At 48.2% G+C, this 17,655-nt stretch overlaps 1 protein-coding gene across 7 annotated transcripts in view; it reads left to right on the top strand.

The window, feature by feature from the left end:
• The window catches only part of BIRC6 (baculoviral IAP repeat containing 6), a 533,701-nt gene that overhangs the window by 341,848 nt on the left and 174,198 nt on the right, over positions 1-17,655 (top strand). For all 7 annotated transcript variants that reach the window (XM_075339505.1, XM_075339507.1, XM_075339508.1 and 4 more), the window contains exon 57: positions 9,716-9,845. In XM_075339505.1, coding sequence (XP_075195620.1) covers positions 9,716-9,845 — 130 coding nt within the window. The remainder of the gene's footprint in view (positions 1-9,715; positions 9,846-17,655) is intronic.

The raw sequence follows: 17,655 nt of genomic DNA, 5'->3' as shown, positions 1-17,655 counted from the left end.
TCCTCCCCCCTCACTGAGCACCGTGGGGCACCAGATTCCCGCACTTTGAGGCACGCCCACGGCTCCCTCCTCCTCTGAGAACGCTGGCAGCCATTGCTATCTGCACTTCTGCCGGTGGAGAACTTCAGACCGAGCTCCACAGGTCTGGGAGGCCCAGGCAGGGAATCTGGTGGACACACAACCGCTGAGGGCGGTCGGTAAGCCGCACCGTTTACCTGGTGCTGGCCCCCCCGGGTGCCGAAGAGTGTGTATATATATATATATATATATATATATATATATATATATATATATATATATATATATATATATCCATATATATATCCATATACTGTATACATTTGCTCTGTTCGGCCGCATTATTTGCTTATTTGTTTTTGGCCATATACCCTCACTGATTGCTCTAAGAGGAGACAACAGCATGTCGTCCGCAAAAAGCAAGGGTGCCAAGGCACAGGCTTATTTTGCAAGCTGTACCTCTTGTGCGGCTGTGCTACCTGCAGGTTCCACCTACCCTCATTGTGTGCAATGCTCGGCCCCTGTGACACTCACTCAGCCGGAGCCTCAGCCACGGGTGGGACCCCCGGCCCAGGTAGAACCACCGGCTACCACTGTCCAGGTGGCAGGGACAGAGTTTGCAGTGTTGGCTGACAAACTTTCTGAGTCACTTTCACAATCCATGGCTCAGTCTATGGATAGATGGTCTGCTAAGATACTAGAAGCTTTGCAGTCCAGACCTGTAACACAGCCCCCGGGCACTGTTGAATCATTGCCCCCAGGCCCCCCTCGGTCGGAGCAGCAAAGTGCTCCGGGGGTGACTTCTAGGTCCCACGGTGAGGACTCCGACACGGACCGCAGTCCCAGACCGGCTAAGCGGGCTCGCTGGGAGCTTCCCTCGACTTCTTCACACTGCTCAGGGTCTCAGCATGAGGACTCTCTGGCGGATGAAGCGGAGGTGGCAGATCAGGGCTCTGATCCTGACGCTGCTCTCAATCTTGATACACCTGAAGGGGACGCCATAGTAAATGACCTTATAGCGTCCATCAACCAGGTGCTAGAACTTTCTCCTCCACCCCCACCGATTGAGGAGTCAGCTTCTCAGCAGGAGAAATTCCAATTTAGGTTTCCCAAACGTATACGGAGTGCGTTTTTAGATCACTCCAACTTCAGAGATACAGTCCAGAAACACCGAGCATTTCCGGACAAGCGCTTTACTAAGCGCCTTAATGACACACGTTACCCCTTCCCCACTGACGTAGTTAAGGGTTGGGCTCAGTGTCCCAAGGTGGATCCTCCGGTCTCTAGACTGGCGGCTAGATCCATAGTAGCAGTGGCAGATGGTTCATCGCTCAAGGATGCCACTGACAGGCAAATAGAGCTCCTGATGAAATCCATCTATGAAGCCATGGGCGCGTCTTTTGCTCTGGCATTCGCAGCCGTATGGGCACTCCAAGCTATCTCAGCTTGTCTGTCTGAGATTAATGCAGTCACACGTGCCTCTACTCCGCAGGTTGTGTCTTTAACCTCTCAGGCGTCGGCTTTTTCGTCCTACGCCATGAACGCCGTCCTGGACTCTGCGGGCCGTTCAGCGGTAGCATCCGCCAATTCAGTGGAAGTTCGCAGGGCCATGTGGCTATGCGAATGGAAGGCAGACTCTGCTTCCAAGAAGTTCTTAACCGGTTTGCCATTTTCTGGCGACCGTCTGTTTGGCGAGCAATTGGATGAAATTATTAAACAATCCAAGGGAAAGGACTCGTCATTGCCCCAGTCCAAACCAAACAGACCTCAGCAACGGAGGATACAACCGAGGTTTCGGTCCTTTCGGCCCTCAGCCACGTCTCAATTCTCCACGTCCAACAGGCCACAGAAGGGCCAGAGGAACTCTGCTTCATGGAGGTCTAAGTCACGTCCTAAAAAGACCGCCGGAGGAACCGCCCCCAAGGCGGCCTCATGACTTTCGGCCTCCCCAGACCGCATCCTCGGTCGGTGGCAGGCTCTCCCGCTTTTGCGACGCCTGGTTGCCACATGTCCAAGACCGATGGGTGAGAGACATTCTGTCTCACGGTTACAGGATAGAGCTCAGCTCTCGTCCTCCGACTCGTTTCTTCAGAACATCTCCGCCCCCAGAGCGAACCGATGCTCTTTTTCAGGCGGTGAACACTCTGAAGGCAGAAGGAGTGGTGATTCCTGTTCCCCTTCAAGAATGTGGTCGCGGTTTTTACTCCAACTTGTTTGTGGTGCCAAAAAAGGACGGATCATTCCGTCCCGTTCTGGACCTCAAACTGCTCAACAGACACGTGAAAACCAGACGGTTCCGGATGGAATCTCTCCGCTCCGTCATCGCCTCGATGTCCCAAGGAGACTTCCTAGCATCAATCGACATCAGGGATGCTTATCTCCACGTGCCGATTGCACCAGAGCATCAACGCTTCCTGCGTTTCGCCATCGGAGACGAACACCTTCAGTTCGTGGCACTGCCTTCCGGCCTGGCGACAGCCCCACGGGTCTTCACCAAGGTCATGGCAGCAGTGGTGGCAGTCCTGCACTCTCAGGGACACTCGGTGATCCCTTACTTAGACGATCTTCTGGTCAAAGCACCCTCCCGGGTGGCATGCCAACACAGCCTGAACACTGCTCTGGAGACTCTCCAGAGGTTCGGGTGGATCATCAATTTCCCAAAGTCAAATTTGACACCGACCCAATCGCTAACTTACCTCGGGATGGAGTTTCATACTCTCTCAGCGATAGTGAAGCTCCCGCTGGACAAACAGCGTTCACTACAGACAGGGGTGCAATCTCTCCTTCGAGTCCAGTCTCACCCCTTGAGGCGGCTCATGCACTTCCTAGGGAAGATGGTGGCAGCAATGGAGGCAGTTCCATTTGCGCAGTTTCATCTGCGTCCACTCCAATGGGACATTCTCCGCAAATGGGACAGGAGGTCGACGTCCCTCGACAGGAACGTCTCCCTCTCTCGGGCAGCCAAAGCCTCTCTTCAGTGGTGGCTTCTTCCCACTTCCCTGTCGAAAGGGAAATCCTTCCTGCCCCCATCCTGGGCTGTGGTCACGACGGACGCGAGTCTGTCAGGGTGGGGAGCGGTCTTCCTCCACCACAGGGCCCAGGGAACCTGGACTCAGAGTCCTCCCTTCAGATCAATGTTCTGGAGATAAGGGCAGTGTATCTAGCCTTAAAGGCGTTCCAGCTGTGGCTGGAAGGCAGGCAGATCCGAATTCAGTCGGACAACGCCACGGCGGTGGCGTACATCAACCACCAAGGCGGCACACGCAGTCGTCAAGCCTTCCAAGAAGTTCGGCGGATTCTGCTGTGGGTGGAAGCCACAGCTTCCACCATCTCCGCAGTTCACATCCCGGGCGTAGAAAACTGGGAAGCAGACTTTCTCAGTCGCCAGGGCATGGACGCAGGGGAATGGTCTCTTCACCCGGACGTGTTTCAAGAGATCTGTTGCCGCTGGGGAACGCCAGACTTCGACCTAATGGCGTCCCGGCACAACAACAAGGTCCCGGCATTCATGGCACGGTCTCAAGATCACAGAGCTCTGGCGGCAGACGCATTAGTTCAGGATTGGTCGCAGTTTCGACTGCCCTATGTATTTCCCCCTCTGGCACTGCTGCCCAGAGTGTTACGCAAGATCAGGTCCGACTGCCGCCGCGCCATCCTCATCGCCCCAGACTGGCCGAGGAGGTCGTGGTACCCGGATCTGTGGCATCTCACGGTGGGTCAACCATGGGCACTTCCAGACCGACCAGACTTGCTGTCTCAAGGGCCTTTTTTCCATCTGAATTCTGCGGCCCTCAACCTGACTGTGTGGCCATTGAGTCCTGGATCCTAGCGTCTTCAGGGTTATCTCAAGAGGTCATTGCCACTATGAGACAGGCCAGGAAACCAACGTCCGCCAAGATCTACCACAGGACGTGGAGGATCTTCTTATCCTGGTGCTCTGATCAGGGTTTTACTCCCTGGCCGTTTGCATTGCCCACTTTTCTGTCTTTCCTTCAATCCGGATTAGACAAGGGTTTGTCTCTCGGCTCTCTCAAGGGACAGGTATCGGCGCTTTCCGTGTTTTTTCAAAAGCGTCTAGCTAGGCTTCCGCAGGTACGCACGTTCCTGCAGGGGGTTCGCCACATAGTACCGCCTTACAAGCGTCCGCTAGAACCCTGGGATCTTAACAGGGTGCTAACGGCTCTTCAGAAACCACCTTTCGAGCCGATGAGGGAGGTTTCTCTTTCACGCCTTTCGCAGAAGGTGGTCTTCCTAGTGGCAGTCACATCACTTCGGAGAGTGTCTGAGCTAGCAGCGCTGTCATGCAAAGCCCCCTTCCTGGTGTTTCACCAGGATAAGGTGGTTCTGCGTCCGGTCCCGGAGTTTCTCCCGAAGGTGGTATCCCCTTTTCATCTCAATCAGGATATCTCCTTACCTTCTTTTTGTCCCAATCCAGTTCACCAATGTGAAAAGGATTTGCACTTGTTAGATCTCGTGAGAGCTCTCCGGCTCTACATTTCTCGTACGGCGCCCCTGCGCCGTTCTGATGCGCTCTTTGTCCTTGTCGCTGGCCAGCGTAAAGGGTCGCAGGCTTCCAAGTCAACCTTTGCTCGGTGGATCAAGGAACAGATTCTTGAGGCCTACCGTTCTTCTGGGCTTCCGGTTCCTTCAGGGCTGAAAGCCCATTCTACCAGAGCCGTGGGTGCGTCCTGGGCATTGCGGCACCAAGCTACGGCTCAGCAGGTGTGTCAGGCGGCTACCTGGTCGAGTCTGCACACTTTCACGAAACACTATCAGGTGCATGCCTATGCTTCGGCAGATGCCAGCCTAGGTAGGCGAGTCCTTCAGGCGGCAGTTGCCCACCTGTAGGAGGGGGCCGTTTTACGGCTCTTTTTATCGAGGTATTCTTTTACCCACCCAGGGACTGCTTTTGGACGTCCCAATTGTCTGGGTCTCCCAATGGAGCGACAAAGAAGGGAATTTTGTTTACTTACCGTAAATTCCTTTTCTTCTAGCTCCTATTGGGAGACCCAGCACCCGCCCCTGTTCCCTTCGGGCTGTTGTTCTTTTGTGTACACATGTTGTTCATGTTGAATTGTTCTTTGGTTCATGGTTTAGTTCTCCGAACATCCTTCGGATTGAGTTTACCTTAGACCAATTTATAAGTTTCCTCCTTCCTGCTTTGGCACCAAAACTGATGGGCCCGTGATGCACGGGAGGGTGTATAGGCAGAGGGGAGGGGTTACACTTTTTAAAGTGTAATACTTTGTGTGGCCTCCGGAGGCAGAAGCTATACACCCGATTGTCTGGGTCTCCCAATAGGAGCTAGAAGAAAAGGAATTTACGGTAAGTAAACAAAATTCCCTTCTTTGGGACAAAATTGTAAATCTCTTTAATCATATCGACCCATACTGTAAAAATAGATCATTACACTGGGGAACGCAATTTTTTAGGAGTTAGGTCAGACAACTGTTCTTAATTAATTTTTGGATGCTGAATCCAGAAATCTCAGTTTTTCTCTATCACGTCAAGTTTTTGAACTATAGGATTTTTGTCTTCTCAAAAATATGTAAACTACTGTACCTAAAAAGTGTTTTGTTTTGTTTTTAAATAGTACAAATATGAACAAAAAATGAAATAGAAATAGGCATGACAAATGTTTTTTAACACTATCATGTTTTTTACAAAGGATGTGTGTGTGTGTATGTATATGTATATGTGTATATGTATATATATATATATATATAGATATATATATATATATATATCTATATATATATATATATATATATATAATTATGCAATATGCAAGTATTTAAGGTAAAAATGTACATTTATAGCTTTTTCTGGAGTGTTTAACTTGAGGACAATCACGTTTGATGCTCCAGCAATAGTCAGCCATCATATGTACATCCCATCTACCCTGGTAACAGTCTTCCATAACCTTCAAATCTTGGTGAAATCGTTCTTGCTCATCGCGAACAGCACCAAGATTTTCCGGAAAGTTGGCAAGATGGCAATGCAGAAAATGTAGTTTAATACTCATGTTGCAACCAAGCGCTTTGTAGCTCTCCAATAGTTTCTGAACAATTTCTTTGTAATTACTTGCATGTGTATTTCCAAGAAAGTTCTTGACGACGTCTTTGAATAATAACCAAGCATTCTTCTCAACATCTGACATAGTCCCGGTGAAATGTTCATCTTTGATGAGCTGTCGAATTTGTGGACCATCAAACACACCAGCCTTGATTTTTTTCAATGGACAGTCCAGGAAGTGCCAACATGATGTACTTAAAACAGTCGCTGTCAGTAGGCAATGCTTTTACAAATTGCTTCATGAGACCTAGTTTTATGTGCAGAGGTGGGAATAGTATATTCTTCCTGTCAACAAGTGGCTGATGTAGAATGTTAGGTTCTCCAGGTTTAAGACCAGATCTTGGAGGCCAATTCGACTCAACCCAATGCTTTTCTCGAGCTCTGCTATCCCACATACAGAGAAAGCAGGGATACTTTGTGTACCCACGTTGCTGACCAAGAAGGAAGCAAACCATTTTAAGGTCAACACAGATGATCCAATTGTGTTTGTCATAGTTCAATAACTCTCTTTACATCTCCATGTTCTTCACGAAGAGAGACAGAATGCCCAATAGGGACTGCACCAAATAAATTGCCATTGTGTAGAAGGACACACTTAAGACTCCGCTTTGAGCTATCAATAAACAGTCGCCATTCATTTGGATTGTACATTGAAAGCCCTAATTCTTGTAGTAAACCAGGAATATTATGGCAAAACACAAAACCGCTGTCACACCGAAAGTACTGCAAAAATGTACTTTCTCTAGTACGAAAGTATGATACCTTCGCTCCTTGTTCAAGTAACTGTTTCTCATTCAGCCTTGATGCTAGTAATTCTGAAGCTTTTTTTGATAAGCCCAATTCACGTGCTAAATCATTTAACTCGTGCTGATCAAATCCCTTACGAACTGAATCCTTGTGAATTTCAAATTCTGCGTCATTGCTGTCACTGTGTTCGTCAACATCACTCAGAACTTCTAGAGATGGTAGCTGTTGGAAAACTGGCACTGGAATTTCAGCTGAATGAGGCATTGGTCTGATAGCTGACGGTAGATTTGGATATTCTATTTTACTTTTATTTTTCCTGTTAAATCCTGATGTTTTCACTAAACAGAAGTAACAGTCTGTGGAATTACTTTGTTGCTCTCTCCACACCATGGGGATTCCAAATGCCAACTTTTCACGTGTTCCTTTGGTCCACACCCGTAAACTCTCGACACACTGCTTGCACACTATGTGAGGGGCCCATGGCTTATCTTGATCACCGAGTTTTACTTTAAAATATGCAAAATATGCTTGTTTGACAAATGCACTGATGTTTGCCCTTTGAACTGGAATGGTGAAAACACCACCAATATAGCAGAAGGAGTCAGGGTTGTTTAGGCATTTACGACGAGAGGAAGAAGGAGCAGACATGATCTGAAACAAAGGAAATCTGTACATAAGTAAATAAAACACTGAGATGGAAAGTTACAAGCTTTGAAAACTAACAAAGAAAAAAATCATAAAAGATATATAAATTACAACTAAGTGCCCAATGTAAAGAGAAAAGCTATCACAAATCCTATTTATTCCTACTATGATACATTTTTTGTGTAAAGATATTGATAATTATGACGTATTGGGAGCTGCACACAACTCTCACCACACTCAGTTGTGACTACTCTTACAAGTTGCCACGTAGCTCTATGAGTCGAATTGTACTCAGATAAGTCTTATTACAGAAATCAGTGCAATTGTGCTTCTATGGCAGGTAAGTTCAGGAGGAAAAACTTGACGTGATAGAAAAAAACTGACTACATTTTTTGGAATCCGCATGCCAGTTTTAGTATAAATCAGCTCAAAAACCTAACTCAACAGAATTTTTTTTTCAAATTGTTCCCCAGTGTTATTTATCCTGCACAGAGAATACAGGGAAAAAATACAAGAAAGCAATGCAATAGATACATGCTCACCCCCCTACAAAAGTATATTGAATAGGAAGGGATCAAGAAGTCAGATGTACCTAAAAATGGTATCTTTGAAAGCTAAGGCTTGTCCATGGGGGAAAAGAAAACACCCTTGCTTTACTCTGGCTACAAGAAAATGAATGTATGGGTCTCAGAAAATGGTGACCAAAAAAATCAAAACGTATAAACAAAACAAACAAACCCCTACTAAATTAATTCGGTATTCTCATTTACGTATTGACCCGCAGAACAAAATAGTATGTTAATTATACTGAATGGTGAGCAGCATTCATCAAAATCCAGAAATTTGTTTTATCTCCCAAATAGTGTAACAAAATGATCAGTCCTATATGCCTGACAATGATAGCTGTGAAAACCACATCAAACACAAAATAAGTCCTCAAATTCCTCCATAAAAACTTGTTACACCTAGCATTCTCTCAATATGGCAACAGAAAAACATTGGTTTTCAGACTATTCTATAGAAGCCATAAAACAATATACATTTGGACATGTTTTCTTTGTGAAGCAAGTGAAGTGTGTAAAAAGGTCAAACAGCAGAATTTTTCTTATTGTAAAGAGTTAATAAAAGTTGGCATTAGAATATATGTACCCCCAAAATGGTGCCACTAACAAACCCAGCTCATCCCTCAAAATAGGAATCCTTCAAAGCTACAACTGCAAATAAATAAAAAAAAAAGTTATGGCTCCTGGTATGTAACCAGAGAAAAAAGTGTTGACATTGTGGCAAGCTGGGCCTGGCTCTTAGGGGGTTAACACCAGTTTTCAATGTCATTTTCTATATTGATCGAGTAGAAAATGGAATATTCTGAAATGGCATGCTGTTTAAGCAGTCCCCTTCCATCATCCATGGTCTCCACCAGTCTCGGTTTGCTGAGCGGTAGCAGTGGTATGACACCTCAACACTTGAGCGTTGCAGGCTGTCTTGATGATGTGTTAATACCCCTGCAGTAAGTGATTGACAGCAGCCATCACATACTTAATTGCTGGAAACAGTTAACCGTAACCAGTGGGCATGCAGGGAAGCATTGGCACAAGAATATTAAGCAGTTGGTAATGTAAGCAATAGGGATGATCGAATACCTCAAATATTCGGCTTTGCAAATATTTTCCGAATTGGTCGCCACTATTCGACTATTCGCGAATATTCGATGCACAATGTAAGTTTATGAGAAACCCAAATAACAATTATTCGGAACTATTCGGGCTTTCCATAGACTTACATTGCGCATCGAATATTTGCATAGCGATGACCTATTCAGAAAATATTCGCAAAGCCGTATATTTGAGGTATTCGATCATCCTTAGTAAGCAATACTCACTTTTGGTTAGGATGACCAATGCAAGCTTTTTCTAGAAAAAAAAATAAAATAACTTCTTTTAATGCTTGTCTGGTACCATGAAAAAAAGCACTATTTGTGGAATCACATTGACCCCATGGTACCAGGCAAGGGTTAAGTACTATACTGTCCAGCAGATGGCAGCAGACACCTGAGATTTGGTTATAATAGCTTTGCTTGCCTAAGAGTGAACCCAGTCCGCACTCCACACATGAGCTTTACTCAGTTTCTGGATTTCTACTAAATGTGTATGACTAAAAATGTGTTCCAAGCATCTGGCTTTATTGTGGTTTATGAAGGAATATCAGTAATGATGTTCTATTTCAATTTCAGCTGTACAAAGGCAGAATCAATGCTACAAGTCACATCATCCAGCACCCCATGTACGGAGCAGGACACAAGTTCCGCACGCTGCACCTGCCGATCTCTACCACATTGGCAGAGCTTCTAGACCGGGTGTCAGGTAAGAGACGGTCACTGGTCCACTTTCTGGTCTTTGTAGCATCATGTATTCTAAGAAAAAGGCTGGTTTAACACATCCATGAAATATGGACCGCGCTTGGAAGTCAGGATACGGCCCAACACTTGTGACCTGGGCTACCTGCCTCATATAGGCCTATGTTGCATGTATTTGAAGTATGGAGTCCGGGCAGGACGTCTGTTCCGAGTAAAGTCCACGTTTGAGTTGTGAAGCAGCCTTAATCTTGGTGGCCATACAGGGGTGCCCTGTAGCTGCTACTGATGTAAGTGTGTGTGTAGTAAGATCAAGTAACAATAAAATTTTATTCCACAGCACTTTACAATTAAGGCACCACTTCAGTGGATTTTTTTCAGTGCTGGAGTGGCTCTTTAAATATAAGTCCCATGTCATATACTAACCTTCTGACGGCTACAGCACCGTTCCAATCACACTGCACCATCTTGTGCTTGTAACTAATGACTTCACGGACGTCAAAAGTTGCGTCACAAGATCTCCATGCATCTCTACGAGAGCCAGAACGAGGTTATCATAGCGTTGGATTAAGTTGTGACCTCCGGCGTGCTCCATCAAACACTAGATCTAATGGCAGGTAACATCACAGGAGTCCAACCAAAGCGACGATGGAAAAAGATGAAGACGCCAGAAAGTTAATATAAGACGGGGGGGCAGTGGACTTTACATTTAAAGCATCACTCCAGCTCTGGAATAAAAAAAAAAATCCGCTAGAGTGGTGCTCTAAGCAGGGGCACGTTCAGGCAATAAAGATAATACAAAGTAACTCACAGTTCATCAGCTACAGGAGCAGTGAGGGCTGTGCTGGCAAGCTTACAGTCTATAAGGAAATATGGGACACAATAAGTTAAAAAGTGCTTGTCATGTATGGTCCAGCCATCATTTTAATAGGGTTTTTCAAATAAGCGACGATCCGGTCATCAGCCAGTATCTGCGTGCAGTTACGAAGTGTTATTGTGTGCATGGATGATGTGGACACACATGAAGGAGGGAGCAGATTCTGATTGAAATTCCTTCCTCTACTAACCTACCTGTACCAGGTATTGCAATTTCCTTGGGTTGTTTATCCATAACTTCCAAGCAACACGCTCGCGGGCTTGGGGTCATATTTTACACACAACTTTCCTTTATTTCCTATATCATATCTCTCTCACTCATGTTACATGCATCTTAAAAACATCTTCAGAATCCGACCTTTTCTCACCTTTGTAACTGCACAAACTCTTACTATTACTCTTTCTCATCCGGACTACTGCAACTCTCTACTGATCGGTCACCCTCTAACCATAAAACCATACTTCCTCCTCTCCAGGCCATCTTGTATGGGGCAACCAGGATCATATTTTTGTCCTTCCACTTCACCGATGACTCCATCTTTTGCCAGTCATTGTCCTAATTACCCATTTGATACAGAATAAAATACAAAACTTCTCTCACCCGCAAAGCTTTCCACAGTTTTGCACCACCCTATATCTCCTCCACCATATCTATCACCCTATTAGTGCTCTCTGTTCTGCAACTGATCTAAGACTAACTTTTTCTCTAATTGTCACCTCGCACCTTCATCTCCAATACTTCTCTCGTGCTGCCCCAGATTTCTGGAATGCTCTACCCCATATGATCAGGAATGTGTTACTAGACTGTGTGCTATTGTTTTCTTAGAGTGAGTATTTTACAACCAGGAGGTTATCACTGCCAGACTAGGTCTCAACATCCGTTCACAGTTGGCTGTCAGTCAGTGCCAGGATGTGGTTACAGTTTCCGCTCACTGTATACTTCAGAGGTGACTAAAACTGTGCTGGTCACACCTCTGTGAAAGCACCAGGCTTCTAGGAGTAATAAGTGTAATTTACTCCTTTTAGCAGTCCTCTCAGTCTTAGCTGGGCAGCTTTAGAATACCATTAATCTTCGGATTAACCCTGCGGGTTAATCATGTTTTTTTACATGACAGGTTTCGTTTGCTTCATTCGAAGTTAATTAAATTTTTGGGCATTAGCTCCCCCTTGTGGTGGCTGCAGGAAACCAGAATTTTATTTATTGTATGATTACAGTATACAGAGGACTTGTAGCTTTGTATCAGGAGAAAATGATATCTGTATGTTGTAAAGTAATTAGCACTGTTGAGCCTATTAGAATATTCTCTCATCGTGGAGCATTACTTGAAGTTTGAATACATGAGATGAGCGGCTCCAGACTGCACTGATCTGTATCATGTCTCGTAATGTACGTGTCCCCTGCTTCTATCAGTCTGTAGAGCAGGAGAGTTAATTCATCTGGTGATTATTTATCATGTCATTCCTGTCTTACAATGGACAGGGAAATGGATGGAAGTCAAGTGTTTTGCATTTGTTATTTCATTATACAAGAAATGGCCATACATTCAGTAATAGCTGCATTTACCCTCTGAGTCATGTCCATGAAAATGTCACCGATAAAACTGACTGCCGCTTCACGACAGAAAATGTCTGTACAGAAAAGTGTGATTATGGACGCCAAATATACGGATTTTTAAAATGTTCCCAAAAGTCAAGGACGGTAGGGGCACAGATGGCCATGATTCTTGCATTCACAAAACTCTCTCCTTTTTAAGACCTTGAATAAGTGAATTGTATTTTAATCGCAGAATGTCAAGGCCCGGTATTTAGTATATTAGCCCTGTGCATCCACTGGTGACCAGACCTATAGTGAGACCCAATTTACCTTCACGCCATAGACCTTACTGTAGATGTGAGTTGGCTTTATTTCGTCAATCGTTTAAAGGTTCTTTGTGTCCTGCGGCTTTCCTACCATCTGATAAAGCGGAAACTGGACATGAGACCAGCTGACCATGGTGGTCGTATGTCCTATCCCTTATCACTTCCAGTACTTGCTGTCGCAAAGTTCTATCCATGTTACATGTAGAAGGCTTTGGTCCCATAGCATTTAGGCTGTGTCCGCAGTTTGCGTCGTCCTAGTTGCAGTTCTAAACGCATTCTCTGGCAGAAATTGCTTTTGCCAATGTTGCTTTCTTTGTCGCTCCATTGGGAGACCCAGACAATTGGGGTGTATAGCTACTGCCTCCGGAGGCCACAAAAAGTATTACACTTAAAAGTGTAAACCCCTCCCCACTGCTATACACCCTCCCGTGCATCACGGGCTCCTCAGTTTTTAAGCTTTGTGCGAAGGAGGCACACATGCACGCATAGCGCCACAACTTAGTCAGCAGCAGCTGCTGACTATTTCGGATGGAAGAAAAGTGGGCCCATATAGGGCCCCCAGCATGCTCCCTTCTCACCCCACTCTGGTCGGCGGTGTTGTTAAGGTTGAGGTGCCCATTGCGGGTACATAGGCAGGAGCCAACATGCTGTTTTCCTTCCCCATCCCTGCAGGGCTCTGGGTGAAGTGGGATCCATAATCGGTCTCCAGACACTGGGACCGTGCTCCCTCCGCAGCCCCTGGGAATCTGCTGGACAGGAGCTGGGTATCATCAGGGACATGGCCCTGCTACTGTGAGGTACTCTGTGTCCCCTTGGGGACGGCGCATGGAGCGCTTGTGTCATACACGCTGCAGCACTGCTGGGCGTGTTAGTGCGCCGGGACTACCGCGCTGACCGCGCTTGTTGCCGGCCGCGCTTATACTCTAGTCCCCGGCTTCTGCGGCCTAGTACCGCATATTCCAGGTGCTCTGTGTCCCCGTTGGGAAGGCGCATAAAGCACCTTGGGCCCAGACGCTGCAGCAACTGCGGCGTGCGTGTGGGTCCGGGACTACCGCGCCGACCGTGCACTGTCGGCCGGCCGCGATTTCAACTTTAATCCCCGGCTTTTGCGGCCTAGTATGGGATTCTCCCGCCCCCAGACCTGCCAGTCAGGGAAAAGGGCGGGACGGTCGGTATGACGCCGACAGTGAGGGCTGTAGTACATTGAGCTGTCCTCCGCCCCCCTCACTACACACGCTGAGGCACCGGATTCCCGCACTTTTTTGTGACTACGCCCACGCCTCCCTCCTCCTCATGAGGGAGACCCGGGGCAGAGAATCTGGTGGCTACAAGCCACATCCGCAGCCCCTGCCGGACAGGAAACGGAGTATCGTCAGGGACACCCTGCAGCTACAGGTACTCTGTGTCCCCGTTGGCACGGTGCATGAAGCACCTTGGCCTCAGACGCAGCTGCGACTGCGGTGTGCATTTTTTGTCCGGGACTACCGCGCCGACCGTGCCTGTTTGCCGGCCGTGGTTTTTACTTTAGTCCCCGGCTTTTGCGGCCTAGTGTGTTAAACTCCCGCCCCTGAGCCTGCCAGTCAGGGAGAAGGGCGGGATGGTCGGTATGTTGCCGACAGTGAGGGCTGGAGCACACCTCGCTGTCCTCCGCCCCCCCTCACTGATCACTATAGACCACCGGATTCCCGCAGACAGAGCCCTGCATCATAACGTAGAGAGGGCTGGAGCATACATTGCTATCCTCCTTCCCCCTCACTGAGCACTGGGGGGCACCAGTTTTTCAAAGGTGGTCTTCCTAGGGTGTTGTCCCCCCCTTGGTGCCGCAGTGTGTATATATATATATATGTGTATATATATATATATGTATGTGTGTTTATTTATGATTTCACTGTTCGGCAGCATTATTTGTTTTTGGCTGTATACCCTCACTGATTACTCTATTTTAACCTCTTGTGCGCCTATATTACGGGCACTGCACAGATGACAGCGACAGAGTTTGCTTGATGAAAACTTCGCCGGCGTTCCCTGTCCAGGCGGCAGGGACAGAGTTACAGCTTTGCTGAGAAACTCTCTGGGTCATTTTCACTATCCATGTCTCAGGCTATGGACAAATGGTCGACTAAGAGACTAGGAGTTTGCAGTCCAGACCGGCCCCTTACACGTTTCCAGGCGGTGAACACTCCGAAGGCAGGAGGAGTTGCGATCCTCGTTCCCCTTCAAGAACGTAGTCGCGGCTTTTTACTCCAGCTTGTTCGTGGTACCAGATAGGACGGATCACCCCGCCCCGTTCTGGACTTCACACTGCTCAACGGACAGAGAACCTGACGGTTCCGGATGGAATCTCTCCGCTTGCCATCGCCTTTGATGGCCCAAGGAGGCTTCCTAGCATCAATCGACATCAGGGATGCTTATCTCCACGTGCCGATTGTATCAGGATATCAGCACTTCCTGCGCTTCGACATAGGGAACGAACACCTTCAGTTCGTGGCACTAACTTTCGGCCTGGTGACAGCCCTACGGGCCTTCACCAAGGTCATGACAACTGTGGTAGCGGTCCTACTCTCTCAGGCAATCTGCTGGTCAAGGCCCCCTCTCGGGTGGCATGCCAGCACAGCCTGAACATGGCTCCAGAGACTCTCCAGAGATTCGGGTGGTTCATCAATTTTTCCTAAAGTCAAAATTGACACCGGCCCAATCACTGACATATCTCGGCAAGGAGTTTCATACTCTCTCAGCGATAGTGAAGCTTCCGCTGGACAAACAGCGTTCACTACAGACAGGGGTGCAATCGGTCCTTCGAGCCCAGTCACACCCTTTGAGGCGCCTCATGCACTTCCTAGAGAAGTTGGTGGCAGCAATAGAGGCAGCTCCGTTTGCGCTGATTCATCTGCGCCCACTTTAATGGGACTTTCTCCGCAAATGGGACAGCAAATCGACGTCCCTCGACAAGGACGTTGCTCCTTCTCGGGCAGCCATGGCCTCCCTTCAGTGGTGGCTTCTTCCCACTCTTGTCAAAGGGAAAAGTCCTTCCTGCCCACATCCTGGCCTGTGGTCACGGCGGACGCGAGTCTGTCAGGGAGTCTTCCTCCGCCCCAGGGCTCAGGGTACATGGACTCAGCAGAGTCTTCCCTCCAGATCAATGTTCTGGAGATAAGGGCAGTGTTCTAGCCCTAAAAGCGTTCCAGCCATGGCTGGAAGGCAGGCAGATCCGAATTCAGTCGGACAACGCCAAGGCGGTGGCATACATCAACCACCAAGGCGGCACAAGCAGTCGGCAAGCCTTCCAGCAAGTCCGGCGGATTCTGCTGTGGGTGGAAGCCACAGCCTCCACCATCTCCGCAGTTCACATCCCGGGCGTAGAAAACTGGGAAGCAGACTTTCTCAGTCGCCAGGGCATGGACGCAGGGGAATGGTCTCTTCGACCGGACGTGTTTCAAGAGATTTGTTGCCGCTGGGGGAAGCCGGACGTCGACCTATTGGCGTCCCGGCACAACAACAAAGTCACGGCATTCATGGCACGTTCTCAAGATCACAAAGCTCTGGCGGCAGACGCATTAGTGCAGGATTGGTCGCAGTTTCCCTGCCTCACGTATTCCTCCTCTGGCACCGCTGCCCAGAGTGTTACGCAGGATCAGATCCGACAGCCACCGCGCCATCCTCGTCGCTCCAGACTGGCCGAGGAGGTCGTGATACCCGGATCTGTGGCATCTCACGGTAGGCCAATCGTGGACACTACTAGACCGGCCAGACTTGCTGTCTCAAGGGCCGTTTTTTCCATCTGAATTCGGCGGCCCTCAACCTGACTGCGTGGCCATTGTGTCCCGGATCCTAGCGTCTTCAGGGTTATCTCAAGAGGTCATTGCCACTATGAGACATGCCAGGAAACCAACGTCCGCCAAGATCTACCACAGGACGTGGAAGATCTTCTTATCCTGGTGCTCTGATCAGAGTTTTACTCTCTGGCCATTCGCCTTGCCCACTTTCTGTCCTTCCTTCAATCCGGAATGGAAAAGGGGGTTGTCTCTCGGTTCCCTTAAGGGACAAGTTTCGGCGCTTTGTGTTTTTTTCAAAAGCGTCTAGCCAAACTCCCTCAGGTACGCACGTTCCTGCAGGGGGTTTGCCACATAGTCCCTCCTTACAAGCGTCGGCTAGAACCCTGGGATCGGAACAGGGTGATACCGGCTCTTCAGAAACCACCCTTCGAGCCAATGACGGATATTCTCTTTCACGCCTTTCGCAGAAGGTGGTCTTCCTAGTGCAGTCACGTCACTCCGCAGAGTGTCTGACATAGCAGCACTGTCATGCAAGTCCCCCTTCCTGGTGTTTCACCAGGACAAGCTGGTTCTGCGCTCGGTTCTGGAATTTCTCCCGAAGGTGGTATCCTCTGTTCATCTCAATCAGGATACCTTCTTACCTTCCTTTTGTTCTCATCCGGTTCACCAACGTGAAAAGGATTTGCACTTGTTAGGCTGGTGAGAGCACTCAGACTCTACATTTCTCGTAAGGCGCTCTTGCGCCGCTCGGATGCGCTCTTTGTCCTTGTCGCTGGCCAGAGTAAAGGGTCGCAAGCTCCCAAGTCAACTTGGCTCGGTGGATCAAGGAACCAATTCTTGAAGCCTACCGTTCTGCTGGGCTTCCGGTTCCTTCAAGGCTGAAGGCCCATTCTCCCAGAGCCGTGGGTGCGTCCTGGGCGTTGCTGCACCAGGCTACGGCTCAGCAGGTGTGTCAGGCGACTACCTGGTTGAGTCTGCACGCTTTCACGGAGCACTATCTAGTGCATACCTACGCTCGGCAGATGCCAGCTTAGGTAGGCGAGTCCTTCAGGCGGCGGTTGCCCACCTGTAGGAAGGGGCCGTTTTACGGCTCTTTTACCGAGGTATTCTTTTACCCACCCAGGGACTGCTTTTGGACGTCCCAATTGTCTGGGTCTCCCAATGGAGCGACAAAGAAGAAGGGAATTTTGTTTACTTACCGTAAATTCCTTTTCTTCTAGCTCCAATTGGGAGACCCAGCACCCGCCCCTGTTCCCTTCGGGCTGTTTGTTCTTTTGTGTACACATGTTGTTCAGATTGAACTGTTCTTGG

Source organism: Anomaloglossus baeobatrachus, chromosome 3 (assembly GCF_048569485.1).
Source record: "Anomaloglossus baeobatrachus isolate aAnoBae1 chromosome 3, aAnoBae1.hap1, whole genome shotgun sequence".
NCBI lineage: Eukaryota > Metazoa > Chordata > Amphibia > Anura > Aromobatidae > Anomaloglossus > Anomaloglossus baeobatrachus.
This window is presented reverse-complemented; position numbering and strand designations above follow the sequence as displayed.